This window comes from Diabrotica virgifera, chromosome 4, assembly GCF_917563875.1.
Source record: "Diabrotica virgifera virgifera chromosome 4, PGI_DIABVI_V3a".
NCBI classification, from domain to species: domain Eukaryota; kingdom Metazoa; phylum Arthropoda; class Insecta; order Coleoptera; family Chrysomelidae; genus Diabrotica; species Diabrotica virgifera.
In genome coordinates this window covers 116,948,532-116,965,133 of record NC_065446.1, presented here as the reverse complement: position 1 = coordinate 116,965,133, position 16,602 = coordinate 116,948,532, and the positions used below count along the sequence as shown (strand labels likewise).

Sequence of the window (16,602 nt, the reverse complement as noted above, 5' to 3'; positions counted from 1 at the left end):
CTGGAACTACACCGTTGTCAGTCGATGGGGCAGAAATTGCTGCCAAAGTCGGACGTCCTCGCGGAGGCAAATCGACGTGGGGCAAACTTAAAGTGTAACCGGCATTTGCTTTGCTTAGAAAGTGAGTCTGTACAAGCACTTTATCGCCTTTCTCGTAATGTTCTGTCTCGCAGAGACGCATATCAGCAAACCGTTTACCGTCTTTCGCCAGTTCGTTTGTTTCTCTCGCACGTAGTAATGCATCAACATGTCGTCGTAAGTACGGAGTTATCTCGGACACTACCGTTTCACAATTTACCACGGCACGCAAGTCCTTATGTACGTCCATAGGGGTTCTGAGTTCACACGCAAAGCACAGGTACGCGGGTGAATATCCGGTAGCCTAACTCGGGACACTATTCATAGAAAACCGAATACATGACAACTTATCGTCCCAGCGAGTATGGTCATCTTGAACTAGTATAGAAAGTTGAACCTTAAGGTCTCTATTTTTCCTTTCTTCCGGATTGGACGACGGGTGATACACAGGAGGCAGAGTCTGATGGATGCCTAAACAATAAGCCACTTGTTGCATGACTCTACCTACGAATTGCGATCCGTTATCACTTACTACTCGTTTCGGAGTACCGTAGCGAAAAAATATTTCATTAATAAGTGTCTTAGCACATTCTTCGGCTGTTGCACTTCTTAACGCGAACAGTTCCATCCACTTGGTAGCGGTATCTTCTACTGCGAAGATCCAGTTGTTACCTCGTTCCGTTTCAGGTAATGGGCCTACCAAGTCCATGGCTAAACATTCGAAACGTTGGGCTAGTACTGGGGTTTGCACTAGTCCTGCTGGTTTTAGATTACTGGGTTTGAATTTTTGACACTCGACACATTTTCTTATGTGGTTTGTTACATCTTTTCGGATAGTGGTCCAGTGATAACGGCCAGTAATTCTCTGTATGGTTCTTTCAATACCATAATGACCAGCTAAGGGGTCGTCGTGACACTCCCTTAGAATCGTGCTAATATTAGATTGAGGAATCACAAGCTGCGCTTCGTCAGAATCAACATCTTGATTAAAGCGGTACAGAACGCCTTGGTTCATGATGTAACCTCGATCAGTAAATCTGTTCAGATCGACTATCTCTGAATCATCGGCTTCGAAGCAATCGATGATCTTCTTTAGGTCTGGGTCCCTAAGTTGCTCGTCTCGGAGTTGTTGATTACCTGCTGTTGGTACATCAATAGCTATAGTACATAAATCACATACACTAGGGTCCTCGCATGGGGTGCGGAATAGCATGTCTGCAATACTATTTGTTCTCCCAGGGATGTACTCTATCCTGAGGTCATTACTCTGCAATTCCAGCGCCCATCTTGCCAATCGTCCTGTTGGAGATTGTAATGTCAAAAGCCAACGCAAAGGTTGATGATAAGTTTTGATTACTACAGGTGAATTTTCAATATACCCTCTGAATTTGTTTACCGCATAAATTATAGCAAGAGCCTCTCTTTCTGTGGTGCTATAATTTCTTTCAGCAGAGGTCAGTAGCCTACTAGCATATTCTACAGGCCTTTCGTCTATCCCCTCCCCCTGAAGTAGACATGCTTCTCCTAAGGCATAAGAGCTGGCATCTGTTTTAAGGATGAATGGGATTGTGAAATCCGCTTGTCGCAAGATTGGAGCACTTACCAGGAGATTCTTTAAATCATTATAAGCCTGCATTTGAGCTTGTTTCCAAATAAACTTTGCGTTTTTCTTCATTAAATCAGACAATGGCTTGGAAACTTCCGCAAAATTGGGAATGAATCTTCGGAACCAACTGCAAGTTTGAAGAAAAGATTGAACGTGTTTCACGTTACGTGGAGCCCGCATCGCAACTACAGCTTCTACCTTGCTTGGGTCTGTAGCGATACCTGATGGGGTTATCAGATGTCCTAAATATCGTACACATGGTCGGACAAAAGTACACTTATCGCGATTGACGCATAAGTTAAAGGTTCGGAGTCTTTCTAAAACACAACCAAGTTCCTGAAGATGTTTTTCAAAAGTGTCTGATATTACAATCATATCATCTAAGTACGCTAATATTAGTATACCCTGTAAACCACGCTGGTAACGGTCAATCAACCGCTGAAAAGTTGCCGGTGCATTGCGTAATCCAAATGCCATACGTTTGAAACGGTATATACCAAATGGAGTGATAAATGCGGTCTTGTCTCTATCAGCTTCTCGCACAGATACCTGATGGTAACCACTCTTCAGATCCAGAGTAGACATGTACAACGTTCTACTCGCAGCATGCATTAAATCGTCCATCCTTGGAAGAGGGTATCTATCCGGTATAGTGATACTGTTAAGCCGACGGTAATCAACGCACATTCTATAGCTACCATCCTTCTTAGCAACCAATACAGTGGGTGCGGCATAGGCGGAATCACATTCCTCTATTATGCCCTTATCTAGCAGGGAGTCAACTTCGGATCGTAGGATCTGTGACTTTTGAGGTGTCACCCGGTATGGTGGCACAGCTATAGGCGTATCGCTTGTTAAATTTATACAATGCTCTGCATAAGGAGTGGGCTCATTCTTCTCTTCGAAAACATCCCTATTTTCGTCAATAACTGTTTGTAACTGCTTTCGTTCCGCATCACTCAGTTGTGTGCCCTCATCTTCGCGCAAAGACACTTCGAGTAAATTCACACAAGTAGTCAAAGAGACAGCTTCTTTCACAAGGTCGTACTGGACATGAGGAGAAGAAGTGAAAGCAAACTTCATCTGAGGAACATTTATAATCAGATTTGCATTGGTGATAAAATCTACACCAAGAAGGGTTTTGGCAGACGAATGTTCTGGAATAGCAACAAAAGTTGTTGGAACAACCCTGTCCAGAAGAATGACAGGACATTCAAATACATGAGCACACACGATGCGCGACTCACCATCCGCAAGGACCATAGTTGTATTCTTGATACTATAAGGAACATTAGCATCGATTAGATGATTATATAACCTTGAACCAGCGATGCTACATTTAGCACCGGTATCGACATATGCACATCCTTGTAAGCCAAGGATCGATATAGGAAGAAGGGGTCTCAGATTATTAGAATCTGTATCTGCCATAAGAAGTTCTAAGGAGGCAACATTTTGTGTTGAAGTTGACGCAAGTGCGGTATTTTTTAAAAGTAGGACAGTTAGAACGGATGAAACCTGACGTATTACAGCCATAACAATAAATTGTCGGAGTCCGTTAATCTGCAGAAGAAGGTTTGGATGCCACATTTGCTTTGTTTTCTTTGGATTGGCTAGCAAGATGTTTCTCATATTTTCGGCAATCGGCCTGAAGGTGGCCGAAATTTTTGCAGAACGTGCACTTGGGTCTAACCTCAGATTTTACTTGATTCGGTTCTTGCATCCTCACGGGATGCGACTTCGTTTGTTCGTTATCGCTACTTAACTTAGATTCTAACAACGAAGCTTCAATATCTCTTGTTTCTTTTAACAAATGTTGAAATGTTTGAAATCTATTACGCGGAAGTCTTTTTCTTATCTTCCGTTGCAGTAATCCGTACACCATATCTAATTCAGCTTCTTCTGACAGCGTGTACGGTAACTGTGCAAGTAATGCTCGTACCTTGCAAACGAACAATTCGGTCTGTTCATCCGTGTTTTGTTCACGCGCGAATATCTCTCGAAAAATTAAATAGGGCGGTAGCTTTTTGGAGAAAGAATCCTTTAATGCTTGCACTGCATTGGTCCAGTTTAAAGTCGAGGCTTTTATTCCCTGCCACCAAGTTGCGGCAGTACCATTAAGTAACATGGACATTATGGACAATCCACGTAGTGCATTGTCGTCGCTCACATATGTACATTCCTTGAACGTAAGAATATTATCCAGAAACGCTTCTACATTGGCATGCTCACTACCGTCGAAACGAGCTGTGCACTTTACGAAATTTCCCGTCATTGGTGACATTGTAGGAGTAGCCGAACTCTCACGTAGTCGGGTCAAAAGTTCTTCGTTAGTTCCCAATGTCGAACTTCGCAACTCTTGAATTAAGGTAGTAGGTAAATTGAGTATTTGACATTGCAATCATATTTTCAGAGACTGAGCTGACCTGTGTATCACTAGTACGTCTACGTGGCATGTTGTAAAAATAAATAATAACTTTCAAAATCCAAAAGTATAAATTCAAATACAAAATGTAGGTATTTTATTAAATAAATGCCAAAACTACCATGCAATTTCTCAAAGAAAAAATGAATTAAAAACAGAATATTTTAAAATTATTGAAAGCTTTTTTTCTTTGAATTGAAATTGAAATTAGAAACCCAAAACTAGTTAATTTCAAACAACTCTCTGGCAACGATAAGAAATCAGTAAAATTCTCTACGAAAAATATCGTTGAATTATTAGGCAACCAATACTACCGTTTGAAGTTATAATCGATTAACGATCGCAATCGGTTTTGGTTGATTGATAATCGGTATTGAAAATCGAAAAGATCCTACCTTTGGCGTCTGCGATTTTCGTTCGAAACACAATGCACTTACTTTGGAGGTTATGTCCTTAAAACCGGACCGAATAAACAAAATGTTATTAATTGCACCAAATTACGCACACCGAAAAATGTCCAATTATATCACGGCCATCGAGTTGGGGGCCAATTTGTAAGGGGTTAGGGGGTTCTCGTGATATATTATGGCCACGCGGGGTGATATGAAGCAATATGCAAATGGCGGGAGGGAAAGGATAGGGTGAATTGCACTAACTCTACCGTTCACAACACATTTATTCCGTTATTAACAAAACGTGAACAAAGAACAAACAGTACAGGTAGTTATTACAGCAGTACTACAAAGAAATATTACAATAATTTAACGTCTCTTTCCACCGTCCGCGTCCCGCTTTGTGTCGGCATCTTGTGTCTTCTCGTTCTGGCGCGCAGTCTCTTCGATTCTGGATCGAATGACTATTCGATTCTTCGAGGTTATCATTTCATAACTCGGCCGGAGTGGCACAGGGCCGGCTCGTTACAAATCGATAGTTTTTAATTATTTCATTCATAGGAGATTCTGACCAATAGAAAGCTACAGAAATGCAAATTAAGGTGATAATTTTTGATAATATCCCGTCGTCAAGTATATTACGTCAGATGCCCTTCGTTGCTACGAAAAAATACATTCAGTGACATTAATGACAATTAATGTTTTAAAAGTTATAAAAGTGATGACTTTCAACCGTAAAATATTTTATATTAACTGTGTGTTTAACAGTATTAATTTGTACTTACATAAATAAATTACTATAAAATTTTGGTTTTGAACAGTTTTATTCATGAAATAATCGCAACAAATTGCACTCGATCTCTAAAATTAATATAGAATTTTAGAGCTCTTGTGCAATTACTACTGATTAGGAGATTCTGACCAATAGAAAACTACAGAAATCTGAATTAAATCGATAATTTTTGATAATCTCCCGTCGTTAAGTATATTACGTCAGATGCCCTTCGTTGCTAAGAAAAAATACATTCAGTGACATTAATGACAATTAATGTTTTAAAAATTATAAAAGTGATGGGAGAACGGTCCTGGTAGGCAAATTGTGAGGTTGATTAACGTCTGTTCCGTGAATAATCCAATTTCCATTGGAATTACGAATAGATAAATCGCCAAGTTAACACAGTGTGTAAATAAAAGTACAAGTGCACTAGTGAGTGAAAATAAATCGTCCAAAGCATCGAAAAAGTAAGATCTCTCCATTATTTACTGTAAACAGGTATTTTAGATGCCAATAATTATTCGAACAATATAAATAAAATAAAACCACTGATAAGAAATTCAAGTTTTGATGGGTCAAGCAGACTTGATTTATTTTCGCAGTGCAGAGTCGGACTTATAAAATAAATCTAAAATAGTGCGAGAATTAAAAATCAATAATTTTAATTTTTACGGTGATTACGAACTGGCTTAAAGTTAATTTCTAAATTAAGTTTATAGATTGTGTCTAATATAGGTTTATTTTTTAAACTAACCTTATATTTTATATTGTATTCTATACAGATTTTTCTAATTGTAACATTTAGCGGGGCACTTTTAGAAAATGGAAAGAAAGGATAATGACACAGGAAGTGAAACCGATGACGAAACGAAACGCAAAAGAGAAAACTTGGATGATTGTTTTAATAGAAGTAAAATTACAAAACGGTCACCAAGCAAAGCAGGCAACGAAAAAAATGAAGACATGGAAAATGTTATGATTACGATGATGAGAGAGCTCATGAATAAAAATGATGAAATGCTTCAGGAAATAAAACAAATAAGAAAAGAACAACAACAAACCAATAAAGAGTTAATGGATGTAAAAGTAGAGAATCAAAAACTAAAAAAAGAAGTAAAATTGCTACATGAAAGAATGGAGCAACTGGAGAAATTTAGCAAAAAGAAAAGCTTGATCGTAACTGGGTTGAAAGTACAAACAAATGATGATAAGAAATTAAAAGAAGAAATGGAAAATTTCATAGCCCAAGAGTTGCAAACACAAATAAAACTAAGAAGTGCAACAAAAATAGGAGAAACAGTATGCGCGATAGAGACAGAAACTTTCACGGATAAAATGGAAATCCTAAACAAGAAAAGTAAACTAAAACAGCATAAAGACCGTATCTATATAAACAACGATTTGACATCGAAAGAAAAAGAAATACAAAAGGAAATAACTAAAATAGCAAAGGAAGAAAGAAGCAAAGGTAAGCAAACGAAAATCGGCTACAAGAAATTAATAGTAAATGGCAAAATCTGGATATGGGACGAGGAGAGAGAACAGCTGATAGAAAATTCAAAAAACTAATAAACGAAGAACAGCGGCTGAAATATGGTATTGACATGGCAAAAAAAGGAATAACGACTTTGGAAAATGAGGGAAAAAACGATACAAATAAAGAAAAACATGAGGAAATAATAAAAATTGGAACCTGGAATGTACGAAGTACGTACGAAGAGGGTGCCTTAAAAAATTTAGATAATATTATGGAGAATTACAAAGTAGACATCCTGGCCTTACAAGAAACAAAACAGTTGGGAACTGAAATAGTCAAAATAGGAAAAAGAACCTTTTTTAAGAGTGGCGGGACAAACAGATATTTTGGAGTTGGATTTATGGTGACAGAAAAAATAAGTAAATTAGTTATAGACTTCCAAGCAATATCAGATAGAATATGTTATTTAAGAATAAGAGGAAAGTACAGAAAAATTAGCATCATTAATGCACATGCCCCCACTGAAGAAAAAGACCTAGAAACCAAGACAGAGTTCTATGAGAAGCTAAGTAATTTGATGGATAAAATTCAGAAATATGACATAAAGATAATCGTAGGAGATATGAATGCCAAAATAGGAAGAGAAGAGATTTACAGAAGTATAACGGGTGGAAAAAGTTTGCATAAGGAATCAAATGAAAATGGGAAAAAATTAATTGAATTTGCAACAGAAAATAAAATGAAAATTGTAAGCACAAGATTTGACCATAAGGATATTCATAAGATAACTTGGATATCTCCAGATGGAAGGACAAAAAACCAGATAGACCACGTATTAATAGAAAGTAAACATATCAGAGCAATTACCGATTCCAGAAGCTACAGAGGGGCAGATACCAATAGCGATCATATTCTAACGATAGCCAAACTTAAACAAGAGCTGCCAAGAAACCCAAGAACAGCAAAAGAAAGATTAACATACAAGATAGAATTACTTAAAGAAGAAAAAACGGCAAACAAATTTGTGGCAGAGATAAATAAAAGACTTCGTTACCCCACCGCAGAAGATATTGATGAAGAATGGAGGAATATACAGATAGCGATGACAGAAGCAACGGAACTATGTCTAGGAAAAGCACAAGCAGAGAAACGAAGAGACTGGTTTGACGAGGATTGTAAAATAGCATTGATACGTAGAAATAAAGCAAAAATAGAAAAAGACAAAAATAATACACAGGATACTACAGAAAAATATAAAATGGCAAGAAGAGAAGTAAAACAAATCTGCAGAAAAAAGAAAAGAGAACATCTTGACAAACAGTTGAAAACAATAGAAGAATCATACGTAAACAAGGAAATAAGAAATTTCTACCAAGAAGTAAAAAAATCTCGAGGAACTGCAAAGAGTAAAACAAGTTATTGTAGAGGTAAAGACGGTGTGCTTTTAGGAGAAACAACAGAAAAATTGAACAGATGGGCGGAGTATTTTGAAGAACTATTAAATGAAAATAAACAAGCAGAACCCCAGGAAATAAAACAACATGAACAGGATAACACAGAACAACAACGTGAAGAAGAACCTACACTACAAGAAGTAAAAGAAGCAATATTGAAGCAAAAAAATAACAAAAGCGCAGGAGAAAGCGGAATTCCGGCAGAGATTTTTAAAGTAGGAGGAGAAAAGCTGCAAGAAAAAATTTTCCGACTAATATTAACAGTCTGGCAAAAAGAGGAAATGCCGCAACAATGGAACAATGCACTCATCTGTCCAATCTACAAAAAAGGTGATGAAACAAGTTGCGAAAATTATAGAGGAATATCGCTATTAGAAGTGGCCTATAAAATACTTGCAAAAATCATCCGAAATAGATTGCAAAAGGAGGTAAATAAGATCATTGGAGAATACCAAGGAGGTTTTAGACCAGGAAGATCAACAACAGATCAAATATGTTTATTAAAACTAATACAGAACAACAGCTACGAACAAAATTTGGGACTACACATGTTGTTCATTGACTTTAAACAGGCTTACGACTCAGTAGACCGAGATATGCTATATGAAGCAATGAGATCCTTGGGTATTTCAGGAAAGCTGGTTAAATTAGTGAGAATGACGCTCAACAATACAAAAAACAGGATAACACTGGAAGGAAATTTTTCAAAACAATTCACAGTGAATAAAGGACTGAAACAGGGTGACCCTCTATCTACAGACTTATTTAACTTGGTACTAGAACACATAGTAAGAAGGATAAAAATTAATACAAGCGGTACCATATTTAACAACAGACAGCAGTTTATAGCTTACGCTGATGATCTAGTCATCCTAACAAGAACAAAGGAACATCTCCAAAAAATATTCCAAAAGTTCGAAGCGGAAGCAAAAAGGTATGGATTAAGAATCAACCAAGGAAAAACACAATACATGGTAATGAAAGGAGATATAAATAAAGAGGATAACTATATAAAAATGAAAGGAGAAGGAGATGAATATAAATTTAAGGAAGTAGCAGAATTCGAATACCTGGGAGTGACTGTAACCAGTACTGGAAGGGAAGAAAAAGAAATAGATAAAAGATTATTGAAGGGAAGTCGAGTTGTGGGTGCCTTAAACACGATATTAAAAGCAAAAAATGTATCAATAAACGCGAAAATCAGAATGTATGAAACGATAATACGGCCCACAGTGTTGTATGCGAGCGAAACGTGGGTAATGAATCAACAAGAGGAGAAGAAGATACAGATATGGGAAAGGAAGATCCTGAGAAAAATTTTTGGAGGTATACAGATAGCGGAGAAAACCTGGAGGAGACGAACAAATGAAGAAGTAATGAGGATGTATGGGAGACCAAAAATAACGACAAAAATACGAGCCCAAAGAGTTAGATGGCTGGGACATATTACTCGAATGCCAGAAACTAGAAACGTCAAACGAATATTGAATGACAGAGCATTGGGAAAAAGGAGACGAGGTCGACCAAGGAAGAGATGGTTAGAGGCTGCAGAGAGGGATTTGGAAGAAATCGGGGTGAAGGACTGGAGAAAGAGTGCAGAGGACCGAACAGAATGGAGAAATATTATCCAGAATTTAGAAGCCGTAGGCCTATAAGGCCTGTTAGCGCTGTTATATATATATATAAAAGTGATGACTTTCAATCCTTAAATATTTATAAAAACTTTGTGTTTAATTGTACTAATTTGTACTTACATAAACAAATTACAATAAGATTTTGGTTTTGAACAGTTTTATTCATGAAATAATTGCAACAAATTGCACTAGAACTCTAAAATAATATAGAATTTTAGAGCTCTTGTGCAATTACTACTGATTATTTCATTCATAGGAGATTCTGATCTGACCAATAGAAAAAGCTACAGAAATCTGAATTAAATCGATAATTTTTGATAATCTCCCGTCGTTAAGTATATTACGTCAGATGCCCTTCGTTGCTACGAAAAAATACATTCAGTGACATTAATGACAATTAATGTTTTAAAAATTATAAAAGTGATGACTTTCAATCGTCAAATATTTATAAAAACTGTGTGTTTAATGGTACTTACATAAATAAATTACAATAAAATTTTGGTTTTGAACAGTTTTATTCATGAAATAATCGCAACAAATTGCACTCGACCTCTGAAATTAATATAGAATTTTTGCTCTCGTGACACTTTGACATAATTTCACTCGCCTTCGGCTCGTGAAATTAAAACTGTCAAAATGTCACTCGGGAAAAATTCAATAATTTCAGAGCTCTTGTGCAATTACTACTGATAATTTCCCGTCGTCAAGTATATTACGTCAGATGCCCTTCATTGCTACGAAAAAATACATTCGGTGACATTAATGACAATTAATGTTTTAAAAATTATAAAAGTGATGACTTTCAACCGTCAAATTAATATTTATAACAACTGTGTGTTTAATTGTACTAATTTGTACTTACATAAATAAATTACAATAAAATTTTGGTGTTGAACAGTTTTATTCATGAAATAATCGCAACAAATTGCACTCGATCTCTAAAATTAATATAGAATTTTAGAGCTCTTGTGCAATTACTACTGATTATTTCATTCATAGAAATGACCAATAGAAAGCTACAAAAATAAAAATTAAACTGATAATTTTGATAATTTCCCGTCGTCAAGTATATTACGTCAGATGCCCTTCGTTGCTATGAAAAAATACATTCAGTGACATTAATGACAATTAATGTTTTAAAAATTATAAAAGTGATGACTTTCAACCGTCAGATATAACAACTGTGTGTTTAATTTTACTAATTTGTACTTACATAAATAATTTACAATAAAATTCTGGTTTTGAACAGTTTTATTCATGAATAGGTCTGGATCCAGCGTATGAAAAAAAAGTTGATTAATAGCAAGCTGAAAATTTGTTAATGGCTTAAGGGTGTCTAGTCGGACAAACTTTGATATATGGGAACACTGGAACAGGGGAAGTTTTAATTGTGGAACAGGTTAAAAATTTGAAACTGTCAGACCACGAAAACGGCACATGTATTTTGTCCGACAGAACAGACTTAAATATTTCGAACAGAGATTAAACTCTCATGCAAAAATCAGACTGCTATTTTATTACCAAATGGGCGTTTTAATGAGTGGAACATGTAGAATATGTCAAATGACAGGAATTATGACAGGTGATAAATAGCAGTCTGATTTTTGCATGAGAGTTTAGCAAAATAAATGTGCCGTTTTCGTGGTGTGACCGTTCCAAATTTTTAACCTGTTCCACAATTAAAACTGCCCCTGTTCCAGTGTTCCCATATATCAAAGTTTATCCGACTAGACACCCTTAAGCTATTAACAAATTTTCAGCTTACTATTAATCAACGTCTTTTCATACGCGGGATCCAGACCTAGAAGTAGTCGCAACAAATTGCACTCTATACTGCAATTACTATACTGATAATTTGATGAAATAAAATTATTTTGACATACCTAATATTTAAAAGTCAGATCAGTAGACAATTAGAATGGTTTTGAATCGTCTTCATGGAAACCAATATCGTCGTCGTGGTAACCCATTATTCGCGGTGTGCAAGTACTTGGAGACGAGGAGACGATACGAGAAACGATCGTGCGAGAATAGCGGAGAAATGTTGTAACTTTCTTAAATAATTCATTGTCAATTGAAATTGTCAAATTGACGTATATATCATATCTACTTTCAATGAAGAAAAATTATATATTGCTCCACAATATTGATATGATATGCAATTATTATATAAAGGTAAATGTAATTATGTAATTGTATTTACTGCATTTTAATAACTAATTTTATTTACTACATACAATTGTTTACGTTTTAATAACATAACCTGAATCTTATTTTTTCTTCTTATTATTTTTTTGGACTATGGCCTTGACAATTGTCCAGCAACCAGGACCATATGATTGGCCAATATAATTAAAAGTGCGAATAAAAATGCAGAGCGAAGAAACCAGGTGTCGCTTTTCCGAACTTGCACGGTCCCAATACTGAAAGTGTGGTTTTGACAACTTTGTCAAAGAATTTATTTGTGTATTTTCACTTCTAAATAAAAATTGATATAACTCTATTTTTTGTGGTTTTTTTTTCAAACGTACGGCGCTAGAAAAAATATTGTTCCTAACTCATGCGGAAACTGTCTTCCCCGCACCCGACTGCTTGCCCGAACTCCGCTATCGCGTCGTTCGGGTCAACGGCAGTCTCGTGCGTGAAAGTATGACTAGTTAGGAAAATAACTATTATCTTTTCAATCTCACTCTTAAAGGTTTTTTCCTTTTTATATCATATATTTCATGTAGTGCAATAAAGCCTACCCACTGGTGATTATAATTTATACAAAAAAGAAAAGATTTAAAAATAATTGAGTAAAATAACTAACCACAGTTATTGGTTTTATGTCTATAATTTAAAATTTGGTCGGATACAGGCTACAAATGGTATGTTTGGGTTTAAATTTTAAATAAATTAACGTAGATGTATTAGGTTTTCTTAATATTATCCTAACTGGCGAGTTTATTGGGTTTTATTTGTCTGTCTGTGGTTTAAATATAATGGCTAATACATTTCTATGTTTATTGAAATTTATCAAAAAAAAATTTTTGGGCCTTGTTGGGAGGAATTCCCCTATTTCCACCCCCACCCCCGTAGATCCGCCACTGATTCAAACAGGTCTGTAAACAGAGAAGGGTTCAAACCGTCCGCTCTTAAAGTGTTTCTATTACATTGATTGCTTACACTCAGGCGGTAGGGTATAAGGTGCCCGCCTGCCAAACTTGCATAGACGCCCTTCGTTTTTTTAAATTAGGATTTTGTATAACACCAGCAGAAAAAAGCTCATTTTGGCGCCCCCTAAACAGCGGCGCCCGCCTGCAGTGCATCCCTTACAGGCTCGTTATCGCCGGCCCTGTGGGCACTGAATACGATTTATTAAAGCAACCAGACATGTCCGACATTATCAAGAAATTTTCAATTAAAAAATCTCGAAAAGTACCCGGGCTTAACCATACATTTTACTATGTTTATTTTTAATTTTTTACTGTAACCAAATACAGCTCTTGTAGGTATTTTTTATTACATATTTAAAAATATATTTATCAAAAAGTAGATCAACATTTTTTTTTAATTTCTAAACGGGAAAACCCTGTAGTTGGCTGCATACCATAGTTACAACAAAAATTTTTTAATGGTGGAAGGTAGGGCCCCACTCCAATTCTGCCCAGGGGTCCCCACTGCCTTAAATCCGGCTCCGGCAGAGGTACATTTACAGGATACAAGATTTCTCCTCATGTGATAATCTGACGCGCTCGAGTAACTGCAAAGATCCCCGCTTGGGCTCCCCTACACTACACCATACGCCCTTACCATTATTCATTTATTTTAATAAATTTTCTGTGTTCTCTGTTCTCTCTTCTTCTTCTTCTTCCTTTATTGGGTTATATCCCTCGGGATAATTCGCCCAGCTTATACCAGGGAAATACTCTTGTCTTGCTCTGGGCAGTCGAATATTTCCAAATATATATGTTAAAGCCTCAATTTTTTAAATATATATTAGCAGGAACATCTTCGTATAGGGCCAGACAGTCCCTACAGGAAAGGCAATATTATACCATAAGGGTTAAGACTTTTATCATTTGGAGGTCCAATATCTATTTATATCTTTATCTTCTTAATTTTTTTAATTCAAATTTGGGAATTGATTAATTTATAAATTAAGTTTGGCTAAGTTAAGGAATTTAAGGATCAGGTTAATCCTACGTGGATTAAGGTTGGACATAAGTAGGCAAATTTCAATGGGAGTAGGGATATTTGTCTTGGCTAATTCTTTATATAGGTCAAAATTGGGTGACATATTTATAGGGCACTCAAAAATCAGATGATTTAAGGACCCAACTCGGCCACAGTCACAATATGGGTCATCTTTTACTCCTATCCTGAATAGGTGAACTGGAGTAGCACAATGACCTGTCCTCATTCTAATAATGGTGGTTATATGTCTTCTGTCTTGGTATGCAAAATTGTGGTACCAGGGGAGTTTATCTATCTGACCTACAATTTTAGAGTAAAATGAATTATTTCGATTTTTCCCCTGCCATTCTTGCTTCCACCGATTCCAGATGGAATGCTTGATGTCTGGTAGAAAGTTGGAATAGTGAAGAGTGATACCAGCAGCTACATTTAAGGTTCTACCTATATTAGCTAGTTTATCAGCCACCATGTTCCCTTTAATATTCGAGTGTCCTGGAATCCATGCCAGACTAATATTAACGTTATTTTCTTTCGCTTCAATGATGCCTCTCTTGGTCATGAACGATGAATGTTCTGTTTCCATAGAATAGGTTGATCTGCCTATTTTCTGTAAGGCACTTTTAGAGTCCGAGCAGATGATTGCTTGTTTAATCCCATTTTTCAAAATAATTTGGAGGGCATGATTAATTGCGACAATCTCAGCCGTACATATTTGGGTATACTTAGGTAGTTTACTGGTATAAGAATAGTTGATCTCTCGGCTAAAGACACCAAAGCCTGCTGATCCTTCATCATCAACCGAGCCGTCCGTGAAGAATTTGGTGTGACTAGGTTTATTTAGAATTATTTTTTGGAGTTGAACTGAGGCAAGTTCATCTGAACGATTAGATTGGATATTTATGATTGGAATTGTTGATAATTGATGGTCTAGTTCAAAGTTATGGCATGGGTATAAGTCACTTAAATATAAGTTGGGATAAGTACTTTTAAATTTGTTTTTTAAAAGCACTAGAAATGGAATACTTCTGTTTTTCCAATGATTTTGGTTCCTTTGAATTGCCAAGTCTAACAGGTCGAGAGCGGAAATAATTGGGTTGCCAATTAACATTAAATTTTTTAATATAAATTTAGAGCTAAGCCATTCCCATCTAGATTTAAGCGAGATCTGACCACTTTCACTTAAGAGAGCATGAATTGGGGTAGATTTCATGCATCCAGTTATAATTCGGATACTTTTGTATTTTAGTTTCTCCAATCTTTTAATTAAGGAAGTTGGACAATCGAAAATTACCTGGCAGCCATAGTCCAGATGGCTCTGAATCAGACCATTGTGTACAATTTGTAAGGTTTTTGGATCACTTCCCCAATAAGTCCCACAAAGAGCTCTCATCACATTCAGGCCACGATTTACTTTTAGTTCTATTGAGTTTACATATGAATTCCACTTTAAGTTTTTTTGAATATTTACCCCCAGGTATTTGACTGAATCCACCCAACCAATATTCTGGTTACAAAATATTACGTTAGGGGGAGAGATTTTCGTGTTTCCTTTTGTAAATAATATTGCAGAAGATTTGTTCTCAGACAGATTTAAATTGTGGTCTAGCAACCATGATTCCATCTGAATCAATAATTTATTTACATTAATTACCAATTCATTAATATCACTCCCTCTAATCAGAAGAACCAAATCGTCTGCATACTGAATTAGTTTGCATGAAGAGGGGATTAAATCATACAGGGAAAGACAATATAGGTTGAAGAGGATAGGGCTTAATGGGGAACCTTGGGGTAGTCCCAGACTTGATTTTCTTGGGCCATGAGTTTGTCCCAGTTTGTCTTTGACAAATAGCTCTCTATCATTTAGAAGGCAGAAAATCAAATTAGCCAGTTGGGTTGGAATGTTATACTTAAATAATTTGGAATACAAGAGTGATATATTGACATTATCATAAGCAGAAGAGATATCTAGAAATATGCCAATAGTGTATTGATTTTGAGCGAAGCCTATTTGAATTGTTGAGGTGAGGTATGTAAGGCATTCCGTACAACCTCTACCCCTTCTAAATCCTAGTTGTAGTGGATTAAAAATCTTATTATGTTCCACAATCCACTCTATTCTATTCTTTATAAGAGTTTCGAGCATTTTGCCTACACATGAAGAAAGAGCTATTGGTCTAAAGTTTAACGGATTATTACAATCTTTATCTTTTTTGATTATAGGTAAAATTACTGATTGTTTCCACTGAACAGGAACTATACCCGTTCTAAGACTTTCATTGAAAAGTTGAATTAATAACAAAGATCCAATAACGGGAAGATTTTTTAACATTGAGTAGGAAATCTGATCCAAACCAGGAGCCGAGTCAGATTTAATTGAGAGGGAGTTCTGATACTCTTCGAGAGCAAATGGCGGTTCTAGGGCTTGAGGAGATCTAACCAATACTTTATTGACAGCGGAAAGGGGGGTTAAGCAACATAGAATTTCCTGGGATATAGGAGTAGAGGGCAATTGTGTATATATTGAAGGTTTCGAAGCCGATACCTTATTAATTTTCTCCCACACAACTTTTAGAGGAGTG

General features: G+C 36.2%; 1 protein-coding gene across 1 annotated transcript; it reads right to left on the bottom strand.

Moving 5' to 3' along the window:
• Positions 1–3,242: 3,242 nt before the first annotated feature.
• Positions 3,243–3,968, bottom strand: LOC126883643 (activity-regulated cytoskeleton associated protein 2-like). The gene has a single exon (XM_050649298.1). The coding sequence runs from the start codon at positions 3,966–3,968 to the stop codon at positions 3,243–3,245; it is 726 nt and encodes a 241-aa protein (XP_050505255.1).
• Between the last annotated feature and the right edge of the window lie 12,634 nt (positions 3,969–16,602).

Excerpts from the sequence above, each read along its gene's own strand:
- LOC126883643 (XM_050649298.1), bottom strand. The coding sequence starts at position 3,968 with ATGTCACCAATGACGGGAAATTTCGTAAAGTGCACAGCTCGTTTCGAC.